At 39.6% G+C, this 21,784-nt stretch overlaps 1 protein-coding gene across 1 annotated transcript; it reads left to right on the top strand.

Annotated features, from left to right (window-relative positions):
• Nucleotides 1–11,506: 11,506 nt before the first annotated feature.
• On the top strand, nucleotides 11,507–17,858 carry LOC307002807 (uncharacterized protein). Its single transcript, XM_079620738.1, has 6 exons — nucleotides 11,507–11,735; nucleotides 11,943–12,072; nucleotides 12,211–12,329; nucleotides 12,875–13,019; nucleotides 13,102–13,176; nucleotides 17,265–17,858. The coding sequence occupies exons 3-6, from the start codon at nucleotides 12,222–12,224 to the stop codon at nucleotides 17,312–17,314; spliced, it is 378 nt and encodes a 125-aa protein (XP_079476864.1). The 5' UTR covers nucleotides 11,507–11,735; nucleotides 11,943–12,072; nucleotides 12,211–12,221; the 3' UTR covers nucleotides 17,315–17,858.
• Nucleotides 17,859–21,784: the final 3,926 nt, after the last annotated feature.

Raw genomic sequence — 21,784 nt, 5'->3', positions numbered from 1 at the left:
ACGGGTAGCTACCCAAAATATATATATATATATATAAAAAAGCTGTGAGCATGCTGATATCAAGAAGAAACCAGGGCTGCATGATTGTGGGAATACATTTTAGATTTCTGGTGAAAATTACTTTTTAAAATTTACAAAATACACACACACACATATATATATATATATATATATATATATATATATATATATATATATATATATATATATATATATATACATATATATATATATTTGTTGTGCCTTGTAGGCATATACCTGCACTGCAAAAAATGATTTTCTTACTTAGTATTTTTCAAATATCTAAAAAATTATTAAATCAAGAAGCATTTACTAGAGAAGTAAAATGACATAAGAAATTCTATTTTGTTTTAAGATAAAAATAAAGTAATTTAAGTAATTTTTGCTTAAAACGAGCAAAATTATCTGCCAATGGGGTAAGCAAAAAAATCTGAATTCGAATAGAAAACAAGAAAAAAAATCTTAATTCAAATGGAAACCAAGAATTTTTTGCTTACCCCATTGGCAGATAATTTTGCTCGTTTTAAGCAAAAATTACTTAAATTACTTTCTTTTTATCTTAAAACAAAATAGAATTTCTTATGTCATTTTACTTCTCTAGTAAACACTTCTTGGTTTAAGAATTTTTAGATATTTGGACTGGAAACAAAACAAAAATACTAACTAAGAAAGTATTTTTTGCAGCAGGGCTGAATCAAATAATAAGAACAGTATAGCAGGCATAGTTAAAAAGGAACACTTCAGTAACACTACATTAGAGAAAAACATATTGATTATCATATGTTACTTCAAATGTTTACATCGATATGACGTTATGAAATGAGATTGGAGTAAAATCATGGTTTGCTTTTCAAACGCACGTCGCGCGACTGCGTTTTCAAACTCTCACAGCGCGTGCAGGGGACATTCACTGAAGCATCGAGCAACAGTTCAATGGCAATGTGAAGTTTATGCAACAATAACACTAACTAATATAATTCAGGATTATTTCTTACCTTAAAATCGTTCTTGTCTTCAAATCGCGATCTTCTTCTTCAGATGTAAACCCAATAATCTCACAGCATGTCTTCCAAACTCGACGACTGAAGAGGACTGATAAAGTTTGCCGCTTTGTTGTTGAGGTAATGGGGGCGTTCGCGCGACACATGGACGATTTGCATCTCTATATGTTTTGCGCGTGTGGGTGTGGTCACATTAAAACTAATGAGGAAGGGTTAGAGAAACTGAATATCTTGTTGGTTTTATACAAATTACTTAAACAGAGAATATTTGTTTTCGGTTTGAATCAGATAATTTAAAACTACACACTTAAATGATTATAAATATATAGAGCTCACAAATGTGTGACAAGTATTCGCTGAGTTTTTTTAAATGTTTAGAGACGTGCTCAAGAAAAAAAAATTCACGAGACGGAGAGGCAGAAAGCACACCCTGTTTAATTTCTTTATTTTACAAAAGCACAACGTTTTGTTTTGATTGTAAGTGGACACATACAAAAGTAGACATCTCACAGATTCTTTTTTCATTTTTATTAAGTCTGTATGACCACAAATGACGGAGTATTTTAAGTTTATTCAGCTGCTATGTGAAAAAAAACGCGCAAATCACGCCGGCGTGATTGCCGACCCCAGGGGGTTAATGTTCCTAAAAGTTTTTTTAAAGAACTTAACACAATTTTAACTCTGTTTATATGGCATAGAAAAAAACCCAGGGTCAAACTCATCTCTCTGCAGGCTCCATATTCAAGGGGAGGACTCAACTTACCAAATTTTAGGAATTATTACCTTGCTTCTCAGTACAGACCGATTTGGATCTGGCTGCATGCAGAGAACAGTGAAGTTAGATGGGTCCCAATAGAACAACACGAGATGAAATCTATGGCTTTAAAAGGATATTCCATTCATAGGCACAAACAAATGTTTAACTGCACTCACAAACAACTCAATAATACTGAATACATTTGCTGCTTGGCAAGAATCTCATTCACTTCTCGACACAAATATTTATTTTCTTAGAAGAGCACCTTTGTGGGGTAATCCCAACCTCTCACACCACATAGCTGACTCAGTGTTGCGGGAGTGGAAGGAAAGAGAAATCCACACAGTGGCTGACTTATACATTGATGATACTTTTGCTAACTTCCAACAACTAAATGAAAAATTCAACCTTCCCAAAGAAAGTTTCATCAAATTCCTACAAATTAGAGACTGGGTTAAGGAGAAATCCAAAGAAATATTCCCATATATCCCGAAAGAAACTCCTCTTGAATTCCACCTATGTAATAATTTACACAGATCAACAAAATGAATAATATCTTCTATATATGGTATCATCAATGGAAAGTTACCGATTTATGATAAAACATCTACAAAAGGGAAATGGGAGAAAGACCTAGACTGTACTTATGAGGAGGCAGATTGGTGTCATCTATTGGAACAAGTACAGACTGTACTAACCTCCACAAAACACAGGCAAATTCAATTTAATATATTCCATAGGACATACTACACTCCTTACAGGTTACATAAAATTGACAGCAACATTTCCTCCAAATGTCAGAGATGTAAAATGATTGATGGTGATCTTATACACATGATATGGAATTGCCCAGTAATAGAAGAATTATGGAAACGTGTCATTGACCTAACATCAAGGGTAATAGAAAGTCAAATTGAACAGGACCCAAAACTATGAATCCTGGGGGACACAAGCTCTATTAATGTGAACTACTACAAAAAATACTTTATCTTACTTGCGAGCACTGCAGTAAAAAAATGTATTCTATGTATTCTGATCAACTGGAAATCTGAAAATTCACCGCTAGTAAAACATTGGATTAATGAGCTTGTGTCTTACTGCACACCCGAAAAAAATATTGTACAATGTGAGAGGGAAGCAAGCAACCTTAAGAGAAATCTGGGGCCCTTTCATAGACATTTTGCCTTCTCTATGTCCATACTAACATGGACTTGACTGTCCATGTTAGTATGAGCCCTCCTGGATCGGCTTCAAATTAGCCCTCTGCAGATCTATCTTGTATAACTTCCTCAGTGATGCATTTATTGTGAATAATGTGTAGATTTAAGTATGTGAGTATACAGATGGATATGTGTATAAACTGTATAGACTGCTTTGATATATAAACGAAAAGAAACTGACAACCATACAAGGGAAGAGGGTGGGATGGGAAATGTTTGTGTAATATTTGTTTTTGTTTAGTATTGATTTTTTTTCTTTTTTTTCTGATGTTCAAAATTTGAAAATGTCCATTCTTTGTACTTAGGATGTAAGTAATGTATCAAACTGTAGATCCTTTGTACACTGTATTTACATCTTGTAAGTAATTATGTTAATAAAAAAAAAATATTTATAAAAAAAAAAGAATTCCGGCCAGCTGATAATAACCTAGAATATAAAAATCGACTGATGGCGGTAGATCCTTTTCCCCTTTAGCACCAAAACTTTGGAACATTTTTATATTCCTACCATTGTCCGGGAAGCTGAAGGGTTGGTCAAAATCCCTTGTCTGTCCCTTGTCAGAATGGATGCGGGCAACCATTCTGTGGTGACATCTCTGGCAAATCAGCAAACAAGGTAGAAAGATTTTATTAAGTATTAGGGCTGTCTGATTGGAAGAGATTTTGAAGGGGAACGGGAGAGCTTCACTCCGACGAGGCGAGTGAAGATTATTTATACTACGAGAGTATAAAGGGTTGCTGTTTTGTTTAAAACAGCAAAGATGAAACGCACTCTGTGGGGGCCCAGTGGGGCAATACTGGTGTGGTACACCACCCCAGCAGAGGGCGTCCCTGGATTAGGTCCAGTGGCACCGCAAAACCTGATCAATCTCTTCCATCTCAGATAGGGGATCCCCGAAGTTAGTGATTCAGGCAGATAGGGAACAAGATGTTAGTTAGATCAATACAATAAAATAAAAATAGTAAAATATAGGGTTGTTTGCCAGGGATGCATCAGGAACGGTCCCAAACAAATAAATATATATATAGTCTGACCCAAATTGGCATAGACCAGTTTTATGTGACTTGGGAAGCGAAACATAATTTGCAGTTTCATTGTGTAGAAGTCTCACTATTGTTGCTAAATGTATTTTTCCGCCAAATTTATTGTATTTGCTGCTAAATCTTTTTCTGTGGTGGTTTTTCATCTGTGACCAATAAGAATGACTGATAAAGAAAATAGTCCTGACCAAAAGGAAGAGAGCGAACGCTGTAAACAGCTTTGCTCTGACGAGCTCAAATCAAAGAAATACGCACAGCTCATAAAGAAAATGGTCAGTCAGGGGTTTGATTCTGATTGGAAAATCACACAGCAGTTAGACTGGCTGCAAACAAAAAAGGAAGCTGATAGTCAAATTTTTATCTGTGTTTGCCTATTCATGGATTTGTAAGATGGGTGGGATACCAATAACTCCTGAAAAAAAAACAATCCCTAACATGATTAATGGGTGGTCCAGCTTGATCGCTCAACGAGATAGGATGGCACAAATTATCGGACAAGATGTAGGGTGTGATTTGTGTAGTTTGGCCCAAAGGGTTAAAGGCTGTGTGTGATAAAGCAGACAAGGCTGCGAAATGTGAGACGGTCTCTCGTGCTCCCTCCGCCCCCACCATCTCTTCTCAGACTGTTCAGGCGGCAGCTTTAGCCGGTCAGACTGAGAACCAGTATGATGGACCCTTTGCTCAATTGACCCAATTACCGATCTCGAGCTTGAAATCACTTCTGAAACTTTGTATATAGAAGGTCTAAATGGCAAACAGGTGTATCACAAATCTGTTTCTGTCCCTCTAACCATTTCTAACTCTAAAAATGTATATTGGACTGAATTTTGGGTAGGAGAAAACACTGTAGGGACAATTATTGGTGTTTACATTTTGAAAAACCTTGAAGTTTTGCTTTCTAAAAATAAGCTAGTGCTTGGCTGCAATGAAACAATTCGCTTATCTCAGACTGGCCCCCACCATGAGGAGAGATTTGCAGTGGCTGATTCTGTAAGTATCGCTGACGCTCGCCCTGAGTGGAAGTTTATAATTTCTAAATTCCAAAAATGTATGAGCAAAAGACAAATATGATTGTAGTCTGGCACAGATTCAGCCTCTGAGCATCCCAGGTCCCTTGCATGAAGCCAAAAGACAATACCCTTTGAAAAATTAAACACGCTTCACAGGCTGGGCTGTTGTAAATGAACATGGTGAAACTGTTGATATGTGGACGATATATTAATTGCTAGTCCAACCAAGTTTAAACATTTGACTGTTGACGGCCTGTGTTTAAGGCCCTCCAAAACGGGGGATTCAAAGTGAACTTGAAGAAAGCACAGCTAGCATCACCTGAAGTGACTTATCTGGGACAGATTGTGGGGGTGCATGGCCGACGCATCACCCCCGAACGAGTTAAAGCTATTATTGAACTTCCAAAGCCAAACACTGTCACTGGTTTAAGGCAAGTGATGGGTCTTTTGAATTACTGCCGCCAGTATGTTTCTGAATACACTAAACTCTCTAAACCGCTCACAGAGGCACTGAAAGGAGGAAGACCTGGATCGGATTTGATCGACTGGACTGAGGAGATGGAGGAGGCTTTCGTGAGTATCAAAGAAACTCTTGCTTCCTCCCCAGGATTACGACATGCCGATGCCAGCAGGCCTTTCCACCTATGGACATGGGTGGGGACCTGGTCTTACTCCGCTGCTCTGGGTCAAAAGGTTCCGGGCCGGAACTCGTATGGGATGGTAGGATATTATTCTGCTCCTATTCCTGTTTCAATGGCAGGGCAACATCCGTGCCTGTTGATATGTGACTGTGCAGAGTGGGCAGTGACATTGTGACACATCAAAAGGTGATACTGCACACCAGACACCAGATTTTGAAACTGTTAACAAATACCCGTTTAGGCTCCATCTCTAATCAACGACGAGCCAAATGGGAGACCACTCTCTTGAGTAAAAATGTGGACATACAAATTGACATTGAAACTGCTATCAATCCTGCCTCCTTGCTTCCAGAAGAAGGAACTGCACACAACTGTGCCCGACTGTTCGAGACGGACAGCCAAAGCCCTCTTCAATCTGAACCCCTGTCTAATGCTATGAACTTGTTCGTGGACGGCTCCAGCTTTCATGAGCAGGGTACACGCTTCGGCCCCGTATGGAGGTGCAGGGGATTTCTGACTACCGCAGGACTTCCTATCTCACATCAACAGCAGGTAAAAGAACTTATGAATGCCTGTGATCTTCCCGCAGAAGGAGCAGTCATCAAAGTCACCGGGCACGCTACTGACAGCTCCCCGGAAGCCAAAGGGAATCACGCTGCAGGCTGCAAAACTGACTGAATCATGTGTGAGTGTGATGACTCTTTCCCTTCAGGAGAATGAAACTTCCAGAGACATTTTTGAACTTTATGCAGAGGATGACCCTGAAGAGATAGAACAGTGGACAAAGTTAGGAGCACAGAAAAATTCTGAAGGACTTTGGAAATTTAATGGACGCTTTGTTTGCCCTGTTTCTGCTCGAACTGAACTTATGTCCTTGTATCATGGGTTGGCACATGCAGGGCCTGAGAAATTACATGCAATGATTTCAAAAACCTGGTGGTGGCCAAGGCTGAGGGCTTCTTGCAATGATTTCTGTAAGAGATGTTTAGTATTCCTTAAGGTTAATTCTTCCTCAAAGCTGAAAATTTCCTTAGGACATGCCCCTCGATCTCAGGGTCCGTGGACACACCTCCAAATTGATTTCATAGGTCCATTGCCCCCTAGTGGAGGGTTCGCATACATTCTAATGATTGTCGATCTTTTCTCCAGATGGGTGGAGGCATTTCCACTGAGAAACTGCACCGCAGACGCAACCGCAAAAGTAATGTTGAATGAAATTTTCCCAAGATGGGGCTTACCCTTACAAATTGATTCAGATCAGGGTACACATTTCACGGGAAAGGTAATGAAAAATGTCATGAAACTGATGGGAGTGAAGCAACACTTCCACATCCCGTTTAGGCCTCAGTCTAGCGGCTCCATTGAACGTACAAACAGAACACTCAAAACGTCATTGAGAGGGAGATTGTTGGAGTGGGGGAAGGGGTGGCACGCAGCTGTTCCAATGATTCTTTTAAGTCTGAGAGCCAGCCCTAACAAAACTACTCAGATCAGTCCTTTTGAAATAATGACAGGTCGTTACATGCGACTGCCTTGGGATGCTCCCCTGCAACATGAGGGACCGTCCGGGCCGTTGAAAGATGCTTTGCAAAATTATCTGAAGGCTTTGGATAACTGTTTACGCGATACACGAGTTAGTGTCAGCGTCCGACAAGCAGAGAGAGATAATGTTGAGCAAAAAGACATGCCGGCCTTGCCTGAAATAGGTGACAGTGTAATGTTGCAAAGAGAGATTGTTTCTCCTCTAGGTCCAAAATTTGATGGACCTTTCCAGGTGCTCTTGACAACTAATACATCTGTTTTACTTGACAGAGGGGTTCTGGGTACTGTCTGGAGACATTGGTCACAGGTGAAACCACTCGATAAAGGTTCCAAACAAATCACCGCATCATAATAACGAACTATCTCGTAAACAGTCTGTCGTTTATATGTGTGATAGTGTAAAATTCTGTAACAATGTTTTATCATTACAGATGGCGGAATCCGACGATATATTGAAGCTGCTAAGTCTTTAGGAAGAAGTGCGAAATACCAAACGACTGAAAGTGAGGTGGGCCATCATTCGATTGGCACTCCCTCTCTCGTTTGTGGCTTTGATTATAATAGCCTTATCATTCCTGATGTATTCAGATTTCAATTTGGACCGGTAGACTCCATGCTTTCTCCACTCACTGGGATTGTGAGGAGATTGATAACCGTCCATCATGGGTTCAATACCCATGCCTAAATTCAACTGAGGGTCTAAATTTAATTCCAACCATGTATCAGAACGTTAATGATCGCTATCGCTTGGACGGAAATGAGACGGTGACCTTTTGGCTTGGTCACTCCCCAAATTATCCCTGTAATACCCTCAATATGCAGAAAGGTTGGTGGGATAGAAGTGGAGGCGTGGGTTGGCTCTTCTTTGTTTTTGTGTGTGTATGTGTGTTCGTTTCTTCTTCTCATATATTTGCAGGTCTTCTTGCAGTAAGCTGAATCCTGCCGAGGAGGAAAGCAGACTGATCAAGCTGACAAACCGCCTGAGCGATAAACTGAGAAAGAACAACATTGATGCCCTGTTGTGAGTGGAAGGTGGGAGAGCCTCGGAATGGGGACTGGAATTTTTAGTTTCCAGCATGTCCGTAAAGAGGCGAAGAGACTTTTGTGACCCGCCAGGGAAGCATTTGTCACCACTCCACCTTCCGTAGTGACCTCACTTGTTAGACCAGACGTGGCGGTATTGGACCCCACATAGGTCTAAAACGGGGGACTGAAGGGTTGGTCAAAATCCCTTGTCTCTTCAGTCAGTTATATATATATTTCATTCCATATCCTTTTGAATGCTTACATTACTTTTATAATAATCAATAATCAAGTATATGCATTATCACATAATCATTTCTATATTCTTTTGTGCTTGTGAAATCATATATTTTCTCTAGAGAGCAATGCCATTTCTCTGCCTTTCTTCCTGAGGAGCTATGTTTTGGTTAACTGATAATGCAGAGCTCAAGCACTCTTTGGCCTTGGTGATGTTATTTGGTGTTGTTCTGTGTGTGTGTGCGTTTGACTTTCTACATAGGCACTGGGGACACAACGCTCAGCCATACTGGCGCTCTCCTCTAACCTGCGAGGTCAACGCTGACCTAAATCTATGGATTGGCGACAGCTATCCTAACTAATGGCGATAGGCACCTTTTATCTGCTCACGTGTTAAATTGTTTATGGTTTTATGTTCTCTCAGCCAATCAGATGTATGATGATGCTATGCTTGCCCTTGCAAAATGGTATAATTGGTGTATGATTTTGTGTAAGGTAGAGTTGGCTTGCGACCTCCTCGTGAGACTTTGACGCTCGCTCTACCGATGAAACTGCAAACTATTCTTCAGTAAATTTTTATCTTTTTGATTGAACCTCACGACTCCTGGTCTTCTTTCATCATATCTGGTCTCGGGTCTTATAACTGTTACCCCCCTAACAAAGCAGACACACTCAGTTCAAATCTAGACTAAAAACACGTCTTTTTGACCTAGCATACACATATCACCAGGGGTGCCGCCAGAAATTCTGGGCCCTATGGAAACCAAAATTTCTGGGCCCCCTAAATTTTTTACAGATACAATTTAACCCAATAAACATGCCCTGTATACTTTTAAAAAGATAGGCCTACTTAGCACATTGCATAGTTAAAATGTCTAAAGATGAGTACAAAGCGTAGAAAAACAAGAAAAAAAATATAGAAATATGTACTTGTTTACATAAAAGGGAGAACATGTATTATCTCAATTGCAATTGCAAGCACAACAGAACATAATGTACACATATTGACATACTTTACATGAACAAGCTTTGGGTCAAACTGCTCAATCAGGAAACATCAGCTAGAACTAACCCATAATTAAATCAGTCCAGGAATAAAACTAGCTAGCCAAAAGGGCTTGAAATCAAGACACACCAGACACACACACACACACACACACACGTAATTATTTTTATTGGCCTATTTAGTTTTCTTAATAGGCTATATAATATTAAAATATCTATTTTGTAAACTCCTTATAGCCAATGGTTACTACAGACATGTTTTATTCAATTTGATATTATTTTTCTGGGGCATTTTATTCATATTAAGAACGTCAAATCTGACAGCATCGATCGTAGCAGCAGCACTGTCTGTCACTTCACAGAACACACGACATGGCAAACTGATTTTGTAATTTTTGAAGCGTGTAGATTACTTTTTATTTTTTGAAGTTATCATCATGTGGCGAACACAGTAGATAAGACGTGTTTAGAGGCTTCAATCTTCGTGAAGTTTCGCGCTCAGGCTCACCTTGTTCGGCTGAGACGGGGGCGGGGGACGTGGGGGAGAGGACGCGGGTTTGCAGCAGCCGCTGAATCTGTGTCTACGAGACTTGATAACCCGGAGACAGCAGATATGTTATTATTGTTGGATGTAAATCATAATTCAGTAATTATTTGACTAAGCTAGCTAGATAAAAGCAGGTCATCATGTAGTAACAAAAATGAGTAACTCTGAAAGTTTTGGAATACAGGAATAGGGCAAGCTACCTTTCTTTTTGAAAAACTGTGTGACATACATAGCCTACTGTCGACTTCGGCGTTCTCTGTCTTCTCTTTCCGTTTTTAATGCCCTGACTTTTGAAGTGACATGCCTGCGTGTGTCACTGTCTGCGCTGCATCATAGCAAGTGCAATAAGCAAGACGCTACACTAGCGATCGTAGCTTGGACAGCGCAGGTGGAATGAACCATTGTGAGAGGGAGGGGTGTATCTGAAACAGTAAATACATTATTTGTTTTTTAAATATTAAATCTCTGGTCAAAACGGACAAAATACACATTTAGTGCATGAGGGGCCCTAGCACTTTTAAGGTATGTATAACAAAGTGAAAAGAAATAAGAAAAGAAAAAGGGGGTCTGCTCTTCTGGGCCCTAAATCAGCCTGGGCCCTTAGAATCGTCCTAACCTTCCACCCCTTTACGGCGCCCTTGCATATCACATTATAGACTTCAATAATTCAATGTTAGGCTGCATAGTTTAGATCAGCCGGAACACTTCCCATAAATCCTGATGTACTTGGTACATCATAAGAAGGATGGCGTCTACGCTAATATTAGTCTCTCTGTTTATCCCAAGGTTTGCCGCAGTCCTCCGGATCCAGGCCGTATCCAGATCTGATGAAAGACCAGCACCTGGACCCATCCCAACGCATCCTGAAGTGCCAGCCTCATCAGCCCTGTGAAGGCCTCATCGGCACTGATCCTCAACAACTCGTCTCCATACCGGCGTGATGACTTTGACTTCCAACCAGATGTAAATGGTAAATACTCTAAATGTTCTGATTCAATCTGACTTATAATGCTGCCGAATCATAATAATATACTGTTCGTTCGTTGGCCAGAGGAGAACTGGCCCTCCGACTGAGCCTGATTTCTCCCAAGGATTTTTTTCTCTCCATTCTGTCACCTGATGGAGTTTTGGTTCCTTGCCACTGTTGCCTTGGCTTTTGGATTGCTTGGTTGGAGACATTAAATATTCAACAGTATTATTGATATTCCTTACTTAAGGTGGACGGTGACGCAATTTTCTTATAGATACAAACATTGTTGTATTATTTTCATCTTATCACTGTGAAGCTGCTTTGATACAATCTGTACTATAAAAAGCGCTATATAAATAATCCAATCGTTGATAATCAGTAATAATTATTGATACTGTAAACAGTAATCCAATTGTAGCCAGTTTCATAATCAGATTGTTAAGGCCAGTAGTATATGACTACCACCACAAGGAGGACGATCAGTTCCAGGCTCTACCTAGAGTACAGGTTCGTTTGGGGTGAAGTGACTGGTGTGGACACTGCACCGGAATCGATCTGTTGCAGAGAGGTCAACCTGGAACATTTATTGCTAGGTGAAAAATGCGTAACCATGCACCGTTCATTTCGGATGCTGTGCGGTGAGAGAGACGTGTTGGATGTGGCTATGCTATCTCTAAGGGATGTCCGAGCTGAGACGCTGGAGTGCCCCATAAGTAGCAGGTATGTAACAGTGTATTTTATGAATTGACGACTGGGCTAGGCTATGCTAACTTGTTATATACTTTTCTCAGACTGTATAGGTTAACTAGAACTTTTATGGCTCTCTTATTATTTTCATATTATTTCCTTATTGTCCATGCAGAGGCCATTTTTTTTTTTTGTGAGGTGCATGTTATTCAGACATTTATTTATTGTTTATACACCAAGATGAAGACAATGAAAGATACACAGCAGAGAGCACTTATGGAGAAGATCCAGATGCAGAAAAAAGACTTGCCATAACCAAACAAGGACATACGGGAGGACATATCGGAGCTACGAGAATTTGTTGTAGATAGTAAGATCTGCACAATATGTGCCTTATTTATTTAGGTCTCTTAAGATCTTCTAACATTTTAGGAATATTTTATATTTATTTTGCAAATTCCTTACTCGTACCTTCAATGTGAAGTATCTTGTTGATTTTGCATTTTAGAAATAGGAAACATGGAAGAGTCACTTCGTGTTATTCAACAGTCTATTGAGGAGCTTAAAAACATGGTAACAGCACCTGGACAATACCCAGTACCATCAGATAATGCAGCCAACACTAGTGTAAGTTTCTCAGACACCAAATCACTTAAATTCTTTCTTTTGATATGTAGTTTTCTTTCACCAAAAAAAACGTCCTTGTTTTTGATTATTCTCACCGTTCTAATACTTTTCCAGTTTTTTTAAGAATAAGCCTAACCCAGTGAGTGTTTTTAACAACATACAGACACACACTAGTGCTAGGGATCGATACAGATGTCCAGATTCAATTTGATTCCGATTCGCAAGATTAAATTTCTCGATTCGATTGAATAATTTTCAGAAAAAATTTGTGATTCTCAATTTATCCAGAATTGTGCATCTTTATTGTATTATAAAAAAATAAGGTTATGACACCAAACACCATTTGATTTGAGCCCGATTATTCCGAATGCAATATTTTTGAAAAATGCCCATCCCTACTTGTAATTGGCATCTTTGTTCTTATTTTTAATAACAAAGATAAAATAATATGATTTTGGCCATATTGCCCACCCCTACTTTGACCTAAATGGTCTGTCTTTCCTTTTTCTTTTGTTATCTTGTCATTTTTGTTGTTGTATCCTTAGGTTGAAATCTATCCTGGATCAGAAGTGTTTGTTTCCAGAAGTGCATGGAGGGCAGCATCATATGCTAATACGTCCACTGCTATGGTCCGGTGTCTCCTCTGTAGTGTTTTTGACATGGAGACTCTTCTTCGAAGTAACCTTAGAGGTACATTTACAAGTACTAATAGTAATATACCATTATACTTTAAAAGTTTCTTCCTACAAGTATTACTGTTTCCGGTATTTAGGTGGAAAATCCAAGACCGCATGTGGTGAAGAGGCAAGAGATGGCCTAAATTCAGGGAAGGTCAAAGCAATTATGAGTAAGTTTATTAATTGGTCTGTTTAAATGTATGATACCATACCATAACGTATGAAACCATAGACTGCAAATATAGAAACCTCCTGTATTTGAGCCTGTCATAAATAGCCCTGAAATAGACATTTTGATGGGAAAAATTAGTGAAAAATTTCATATTTTTTGATTTCTTTCGCAAATATTTTGTGCTCCCCCGAGATTTTTTTTTTTGCATTTCCGACCGGGGGTTAAAACCCGGGCAAAAAATGTAATATTTATATTTAGTTATTTTATATTTTTATTATACTTTCAAATATAATTTATTCCTGTGATCAAAGCTGAATTTTCAGCATCATTACTCCAGTCTTCAGTGTAACATCCTTCAGAAATCATTCTAATATCCTGATTTGATACTCAGGTATTTTTTCAATGTTGGAAACTGTTGTGCTTCTTAATATTTTCTTTTATAACCTGTGATACTTTTTTCAGGATTCATTAATGAATAAAAAGTAAAAATGAACAGCATTTATTCAAAATAGAAATCTTTTCTAACAATGTTTCACGAGTTCATACTTACATATAATTTGAAGGGGTAAAGTTTAATGTGTATTTGGCATGCTGTCCGGAGGGAGGGCTCCAAACCCAGAGTACTCCCCCCTTATGTAAGTGTTTAGGACTAGAAGTGGAGAAGGGGTGGTGGAGGGATGCTGCAAAAACTGTCAATTGGATGAGGTGAGACTGCTGATACCTCTTACCATTGATTGCTGAGTGCTCTTGTCACGGGGTTACTTTTTCCTGGGGCGGAACCATAGTGGCGGAGATTGGTTCCGCCCGGATCAAACACCTCCACTTCCGGTTCCCTTCCCGGCTCCAAAATCAGGGTTAATCGGTGGCTGGTGCACCAATGAACAGCGCGATCTCCAGATAGGATGAAGGGGAAGCAGGAGGAGTATAAACAGGGCTTCCAGAATTCAGTTGGTGTCAGTTGTTGCAGCGGTCATACACAGCCGCAGCTGTTAGTTCCGGGTCGGGCTCAAGCCAAGCATGGTGGGAACCGCTTCCAGCCGTCGCGGCAAGAGGATCTGGGCATCTGGGCAAACACAAAGAGGAAGAAAAGAGACGGGGCTGAGTATAATACAAACCGTGTTTTGCATTGTGATTCAAGTGTCAAGTGTGCGTTCCGCTACTGAGAAGTTACATGCAGGACAGCTTCCCGGAAGTGTGGATAAACGAATCCCTTCGGGAGAGAGAGCACAGCAGCCAGGACGCGAGCCGAACACTGCAAGAGAGAATAAGACGAGAACACGGGTTGGTCAACGTGTGAGTACCCTGAGAAACTTATGCAGTAGAAAACTCATTGGAAGTGTATCATCTGTGAGCTTTGTGAAGTTGGATCTAGGAACACGAGTGGCCCCACTGCGGAGAGTGAGCGTGGGAAAGCCAGCAACAGTGGACAGGAAAGACGCCGGGGTGGTGCGGCGTTCTCCCTTGCTGGTCCTTCGCTATAACAGCGCTTCAGCGATTCCCCCCCGAGATAAACGACGTGGAAAAAGTGGTCTCTGGACCTTAACTGCACCTGGACTGTGTGTGGAGTGCGGTGGGTGAGTCAGTGGCTTGACTGTGAGAGTGTACACTTGGAATTTGCCGTGTTGTGTGCGTGTTGTCACAAAGACCACTTTCCAGGCCGACCCACCCTCTGGGGAGGACAAGATCCCGAAGCTGGCGGAGCCACTAGCCCATAGATTTACGCTGTGAACATCACCCTACCCTCTGTCTCTACGACGATTGTACGATCGGAGCCAAGTAAGAACCCCTTGAGGAACTGTGTTGATACGAGGCTGTGTTGGAGGAAATTGTGTGTGTGCAGTGCCTGAGTGGAGAGGAGGGAAAAGCTCCCGCACGCTCTGAGCAAACGTGTCCCGGGCGGATATACTTACCTGCACTTACCTGTGTGGAGTCGCCTGGAGAAGCGTCCGATCCAGCATCACCGCCGTGTTCGAGCCCCCGAGCCATCGCTATCACAGAGCCCGAGACGAGGAGAGTAAACAGATGTACCGAGCCTACGAAGTCTGTGAGTGATATCCAGTGAGCAAAGTTATACTTACCTGTATACCAAACGAAAGTCCCAGTGTTGACCCCGATCCAGCGGATGCCCTGGAGTTGTTTACCGTTATACCGCCGGACCACTGACCCATCCCTAAAGGAAGCCGCCAAACCACGCCCGAGACAAGAGGTAATCCTGTCACCCCTGACCCCAGTACTTCTTTGTTATATCTCTGTGCCCAGGAGAAGGAGCGCGCCGTGGTGTGAAGGTCCAGGAGGTGCTTACCTTTATACCGCCGGACCACTGACCCATCCCTCAAGGGAGCCGCCGAACCACGCCTGAGGCAAGGAGTGCGACCTGGGAAAGAGAAGGAGAGACGAGTCAGTGAATAGAAGGACATTGAGGCCAAACATCGAGTCCAAGGAACGAGACCACTTATCTGAGTTTCCCCTGTGCCCGGGAGAAGGAGTGAGCCGTGGCGTGGACGCCTGGAAGGTTCAACCTAGGAAAGATGGGCGAGTAAGCCAACAGAAGGACATCGGAGCCAGACATTGAGTCAACGAACGAGGCGACTTATCTGAGGTTCTCCCGTGACGGAGACAGCGGGCTCCGAGGCGGCGTCCTCACCCTCCAGTCCCCCTGGATTTTAGCCCCTTCACCTCCCCCTCCCCTATTTTAAGTAAATTAATAAAGAGTTGTATTTAAAATTCCATTCCAGTTTCCTCGTTCTGTCTGGTCGTCTGGGGTATCCCTGGGAACCTCCCCGAGGTGGAGATCAAGGGAGGGGCGGTTCTCACGTGGTCCGCTCCGACCTGTGACACTCTCCACTTGTGTTAATTATCTGAACGTGCTTCTCCCGAACCTTGTTAATAAAAACATCATAAGTCGTTACTAGGGATGTTAACGATTAAAGGACAACTCCGGTGAAAAATGATAATTAACACATGGTTACCGAGTAGATCGTTCTCTGGGATGCGTTTTCATGATAATCGAATGTAAAGAGTTTTATCTCTAAAAACAGATTAGCTTATAACGCTAGTATATGGGGCACCGACTAAGTAAAAGTAAATCGCGAGTAAATGCCACTAACAAGGCTCAAAATAGCCTCACACTACCACGGTAGCATAATGAGGGTCCCTACATGCAAACTGAAGCATTGAGAACTTTGTAAGTGTACAGACAGTTTAATAATAAGATACTTTATAAGGACAGTACATTACACGTATACAGACAGCAGCCATCTGGAAAAAAAGTCTCAAGTTGAGCCATGAACGATGTGCTAAGTGATATGAACTGTGACTTGGAATCTCATATGGTCCGTTGTTTCTGGAAGAAAGCACTGAACACAACAGAGAAAATAAATAAATAAATAAAAAAAATTTTTTAAACTGAACAAGTCACAGTTTATATCACTTAGCACGGCGTTCGTCCCTCGACTTGTTGAGACTGTTTTTCCAGATGGCTGCTGTCTATATAAGTGTTTTTAATTGCGATTAATCACAGAAAAAATGTGTGATTAATCGAGTTAATTTTTAATATCATTTGACAGCAAATGTCTGTGGTTAGACATGCGTCATGTATGGCATTTAAAAAAAAAAAGGCGTTAAAAAGCATTAGATTTAATTTGAAGATACCTGCTGAAACCCTGTTCTGTCATTAATTACTCACTTTCAAGCCCCAGAAAGGTAGTAAAGACATCAGTGCTTTGTGAAAAAAATACATAATTTGCCACTTTATTTACATATAAATAATCTCCAACGCACGTTCACGCAACGTCTGCCCTTGCTGCTCTAGTGGAGATTAATATTTTGTAAATAAAGTGGTAATATGTTTTTTTTTTCACAAATAAAACATTCGACTTGTCTTTACTACCTTTCTGGTGCTTGAAAGTGGTAGTTGCGTAGAATGTCAATGGAGGGAGAGATAGCTCTCAGATTTCTTTAAAAAGATCTTCATTTGTGTGAACGTATTTGGAATGACATGAGGATGACTAAATAATGACAGAATTTGCATTTGTAGGTAAACTAACCCTTTAACCATAACCACTGACTTCTTGTATTGTTTTGCAGATGCTGTCATAAAACGTCACGAAAAGGCAACTGTTGGGCCAGGCCATTAATTCCAAGTTGGCAGAACTGAGGTTCCAAAACAAGAAAAAAGAAACCGTTTTATAATGATTGTTTTTATGATACATTTTTGAGTAAAATAACGCTTGGGGTAAACAACTTGAAGATACTTTAACGTTTTGTTCTACAATGTACACTGCACACATTCACACCCAAACATCTAGATACTTATTAAAAACTTATGATTTCAAAAGTTAACATAGCTTCAACTAAATTAATGTTTTCATTATAGTTGTGTGCAATTTAGGTTGTAGAGCAAAATGTCGAAGTATCGTCAAGTTGTTAACCACAGGCTTTATTTTGCTTTATTGATGTTTGAATCAATTCATGATTGATGTTTTAAGTGCAGTTAATATTATATGTACTTTACCCTGTTTGTCAGCATCAATAAAACATTTTTTTTGTGTAGTAGTGTATTCCTGAATGCAATGAAAATATTTACATATATGAAGACTATTTGCATCAAGTGGGAGTAAATGTGAATATATTATATGAAAACATGTTTAGGTTTATTTACATATATGTGAAGTATACTAAAAGGAGCACTGAATATTTGATTATGTTTCAGAATAGATTTACATACAGTATACATAAATCTAATGTTAACACATATTAGAAATTAATATATGCACATATTTTGCTTATTAATATATTTACATAGATTGATATATAAATGTATTTACATATAACATAAATACATATATGTAAATATTTCCAATAAAAATATATTAATATATGTGACAAATATTAAAAAGGGGCCAAAATCAAATATTTTAATATATATTTCAAAATATGTTTACATATAAATATAACATATATATTTTAAATCTATTTAGATTTAAGACGTTTAAATATATGAAAATATATTTATTATTAATATATTTCAATATATGTGACTTCTGTATGGGATTGACCGCTAAGAGGCGCTACAATAGCAGACTTTGAAAAGTGTCAGTTTATTCTCTATTGTGTAATCTGCCGCCGCGCCGCGGCTCATTGAGAGTGATTGCAATGTGGTAACAGATCAATTCAAGTGAAACATGTAGTTAAACGAATTCATAATCACAATACTGAAATTCAATTTAATACATTTAATAAATAATGAAAACATTTCAACACAAAAGATTGCAATAGAAAAATATTAGGCTACATCAATGAGGCTTTGCAAGAGCATAAAACGTAATAATAACAGCAGTCCGACAATAGCTCTGTGGACAACGCAACAGCACGAGCTTCACGGAGCTTCAAGCGATCCGAGATCGAATCTCACTAGCCTTGGCTGACAGCGTTAAATGTTTTACCATTCTTGATGCTTAGATATGTAACTGTTTATTAAAGTCAAGCGTTGTGTTTAATTATCGATGGCACAAAAATTAATTTGCTGCATTCCAGTAGAGCCGCTGCACAGACGACAAAACTGATGAAGGAAGATTGTCAGCCGATCGCGTCAGAAAATGAAAATGATGAAGCTAATCTTTAAAGGAGAGTGTGAATGTGAGTGATTCTTTTAGAGTTAACACGGGTGAATCTGACTGCAGTAGATGTGAAAGATGAATAAAAATGATGTTATTTCAGCTAGCGCAAATACCTGTATTTACATCCTGTTTTCGGTCGAACTCCAAAGTAGTCAATTGTTGAGTTCACGCGCGTGATCATAGGTAACTAAACCTATGCGCGTGAACTCGACAATTGACTACTTTGGAGTTCGACCGAAAACAGGATGTAAATACAGGTATTTGCGCTGGCTGAAATAACATCATTTATATTCATATCGTTCACATCTACTGCAGTCAGATTAACTCGTGTTCACTCTGAAGGAATCATCTAACATGGCTGGGCACTTGAAATTAAACATTAAGGATGTTAAGAGGCTAAAAGCAGGTTTAAAAGCAGGCTAAAAGCGCGTTTGTCGAACACTAATTCAACATGCCAGAATAAAACCCGACTTTAGAACAATGGATAGCGCCACTCGGCGTGGTGTGCCAAAATACTTAATTATAAACTTCAACATTTCATTCAAAATAATCTCAAAACGCTTTGTGACATTTTGAAAGCCGTGCTTGCATTAAGGCCACTGGACGTAACTGAAACTGGTTCTGATTTTATTGTTTGTCGTTTAAACGTGCTTGTTGCATACCTTTATTTTATATATTTTATATGGTCTAATGGTGAAGTAATTTATAGCATTGATTACTGTGGAGGGAGGGGGGATTAAAATAATTCAGCAGAAGCAGGGATGTTTAGACCAGAAGAAAATCCCTGTCCCCCATGGCAAATTGCACCTTGCTTAAAACCATGTTTTTACAAACTCTTTATAGGCAAGGAACCAAAAAAAAGGCTATCCTATTTTTATTTTTTTTATGTTTTGTTTGTTTGTTGTTTGTCTGCATTAATAATAGGCTATGACATGCATTAATAGGCTAATATAAAATGTACAATAGTCCATGTTTGTTTGGAATTTGAACCCGTGTCATCCAAATGATCGATAAGTAAGTTCTACCACTCTGCCATGAATTTACTCACTGAGAAATGGCCGGTTTCTCCAGTGTTCTCCAGAGAAGCGCTCTTCATTTGTCTCATTCCTCAATAGAATCGTAAAAAAATAATCAGCTTCATTGCACCTAATTTATTTTTGTGTATTATTTTTGTTATTATTATTTTTATCACGCTGCTTCCCAACGGGCAATAGGCTTATGTCGCCCACCGACGTCTAGGCGTACAATATGAAATAAAGGCTATATTGTTCTCGTCTCTATTTTTAAATTATGATTCTATTTTTCTGTCCTAAAATTTTTTTATATAGTATTTCATTCTTACTGTTAATTGACTTTGCCCCCGCTTACATTTCAAAATACGGCAATAGCTGCTGTTTTGCACAATGTCCCTTTGTGCCACCTGGCGGTCATTTCGCGAATGACTTTGAAATCCGACTGGATTATTCTTACCGCGGTAGTTATGCGACGGTGGCTGGCGTGGCGGTAATAGGCATTCTGGTTGACTACCTACTGTACGTCATCAAAAATTAAGTCCAGTGTTTTATTAAATAACATTTAAAAAACCTGTATAAACTGAACACCAAAGAACAATATTAACTATTTAGCTGTGGTGACGCGATTATGAATATGTCAAATATAGCAAGGAGACATTTCAATTGTTTATTAATAAACAAGTGTTGTCTGTGTCAGACAGTGTCGGCTGCAAACAGGAAGTTGTCGATGCTGACTCGCGATCTTCGCAGTAGTGAACACACCAGAGAGAAATGCACATTTTAGACAGATTACATAAGAGTTGTTTTGAATTGTTTTGTTTAAAAGTACACATTTAAAGTTTTCTATATATTTCTCAGGTCTGTGAGGCAAGCAACTTATACGCTGAGTTATACGCTCCACTTCACACGCCGGCGACCTCGTCCTGATTATTTTGGCTGCTATATTGACCTCTTATTTATTAAATCCAGGCAATTGGTTGATGAAAAACAGGTTGAATACAAAACAAAATTCACTTTAAAAGAAAGGCTTTCTACAAAAACAAACTTAATGAAGTGGTCAAAATCATGTCTGCCCACACGATTTGTCTCCCGATATATTGCGCATCATATGATCTTACTCATGCTTTTCACTTTTCATATAATCAACATAAATTAAATGAAAAATAAAATATTTTATTTAAACATAAATATGAAACTAAATCGTTTTCTTTAATGACTAGGCTACAAGTACAGAAGAAGCTATTGGACTGCAGGAGAGAGCATCAGTCTGTGAGTGTTTACTTTTGTCAGTAGATTTCAGCGCAGTTATTTGTTGCTAGGATACTTTGTTTTGTTTACTGTGTTTTACTCTGGTAAAACGCGACACCACACACGCGGCCTTTGTGTGTTTGTTTGTGTCGTGACTTGAGTTTCGTTTGGCGAAAGACGAGGGCGTGGCCAAAGCTAGGTAAAGTATTTAAGCTACCAACCTAGAGCACTTATCAGAAGTAGCTATTGAACTGCAGGAGAGAGCATCAGTCTGTGAGTGTTTACTTTTGTCAGTAGATTTCAGCGCAGTTATTTGTTGCTAGGATACTTTGTTTTGTTTAACCCTCTGGGGACCAAAAACGCGCCGGCGCGTTTTCCTCATTTTTTTTTTACATTTACAGAGGCCTGTCTGCCTCGCTGTGACTCTGCTGCTGCTGTGAGTTTGTTTGCTGCGTCTAAGCCTCGTATTAGCTTCGTATTTCTTTCTGTTTTGAACCATCATTTATTATCATTTCTAGTTATTTATACTACTAAATACAGCTTACCCAACATCTCAGATTAACCTGACATTGCTAGCTTCCGTTATTGTCAGCACAACACGCTAACTCGCTAGCCTTTTAACGCACCACCCGTGCGCTCAGTTATTTATTTATTTATTTTTCTCGCGCGCCCGCGCCTTTGAGTTCATAAAAGCCCAGGTGAGTAAGAATCAGTCAACAAACACGGT

Source organism: Phoxinus phoxinus, assembly GCF_949152265.1.
Source record: "Phoxinus phoxinus genome assembly, chromosome: 8".
Lineage (NCBI taxonomy): Eukaryota > Metazoa > Chordata > Actinopteri > Cypriniformes > Leuciscidae > Phoxinus > Phoxinus phoxinus.
This window is presented reverse-complemented; position numbering and strand designations above follow the sequence as displayed.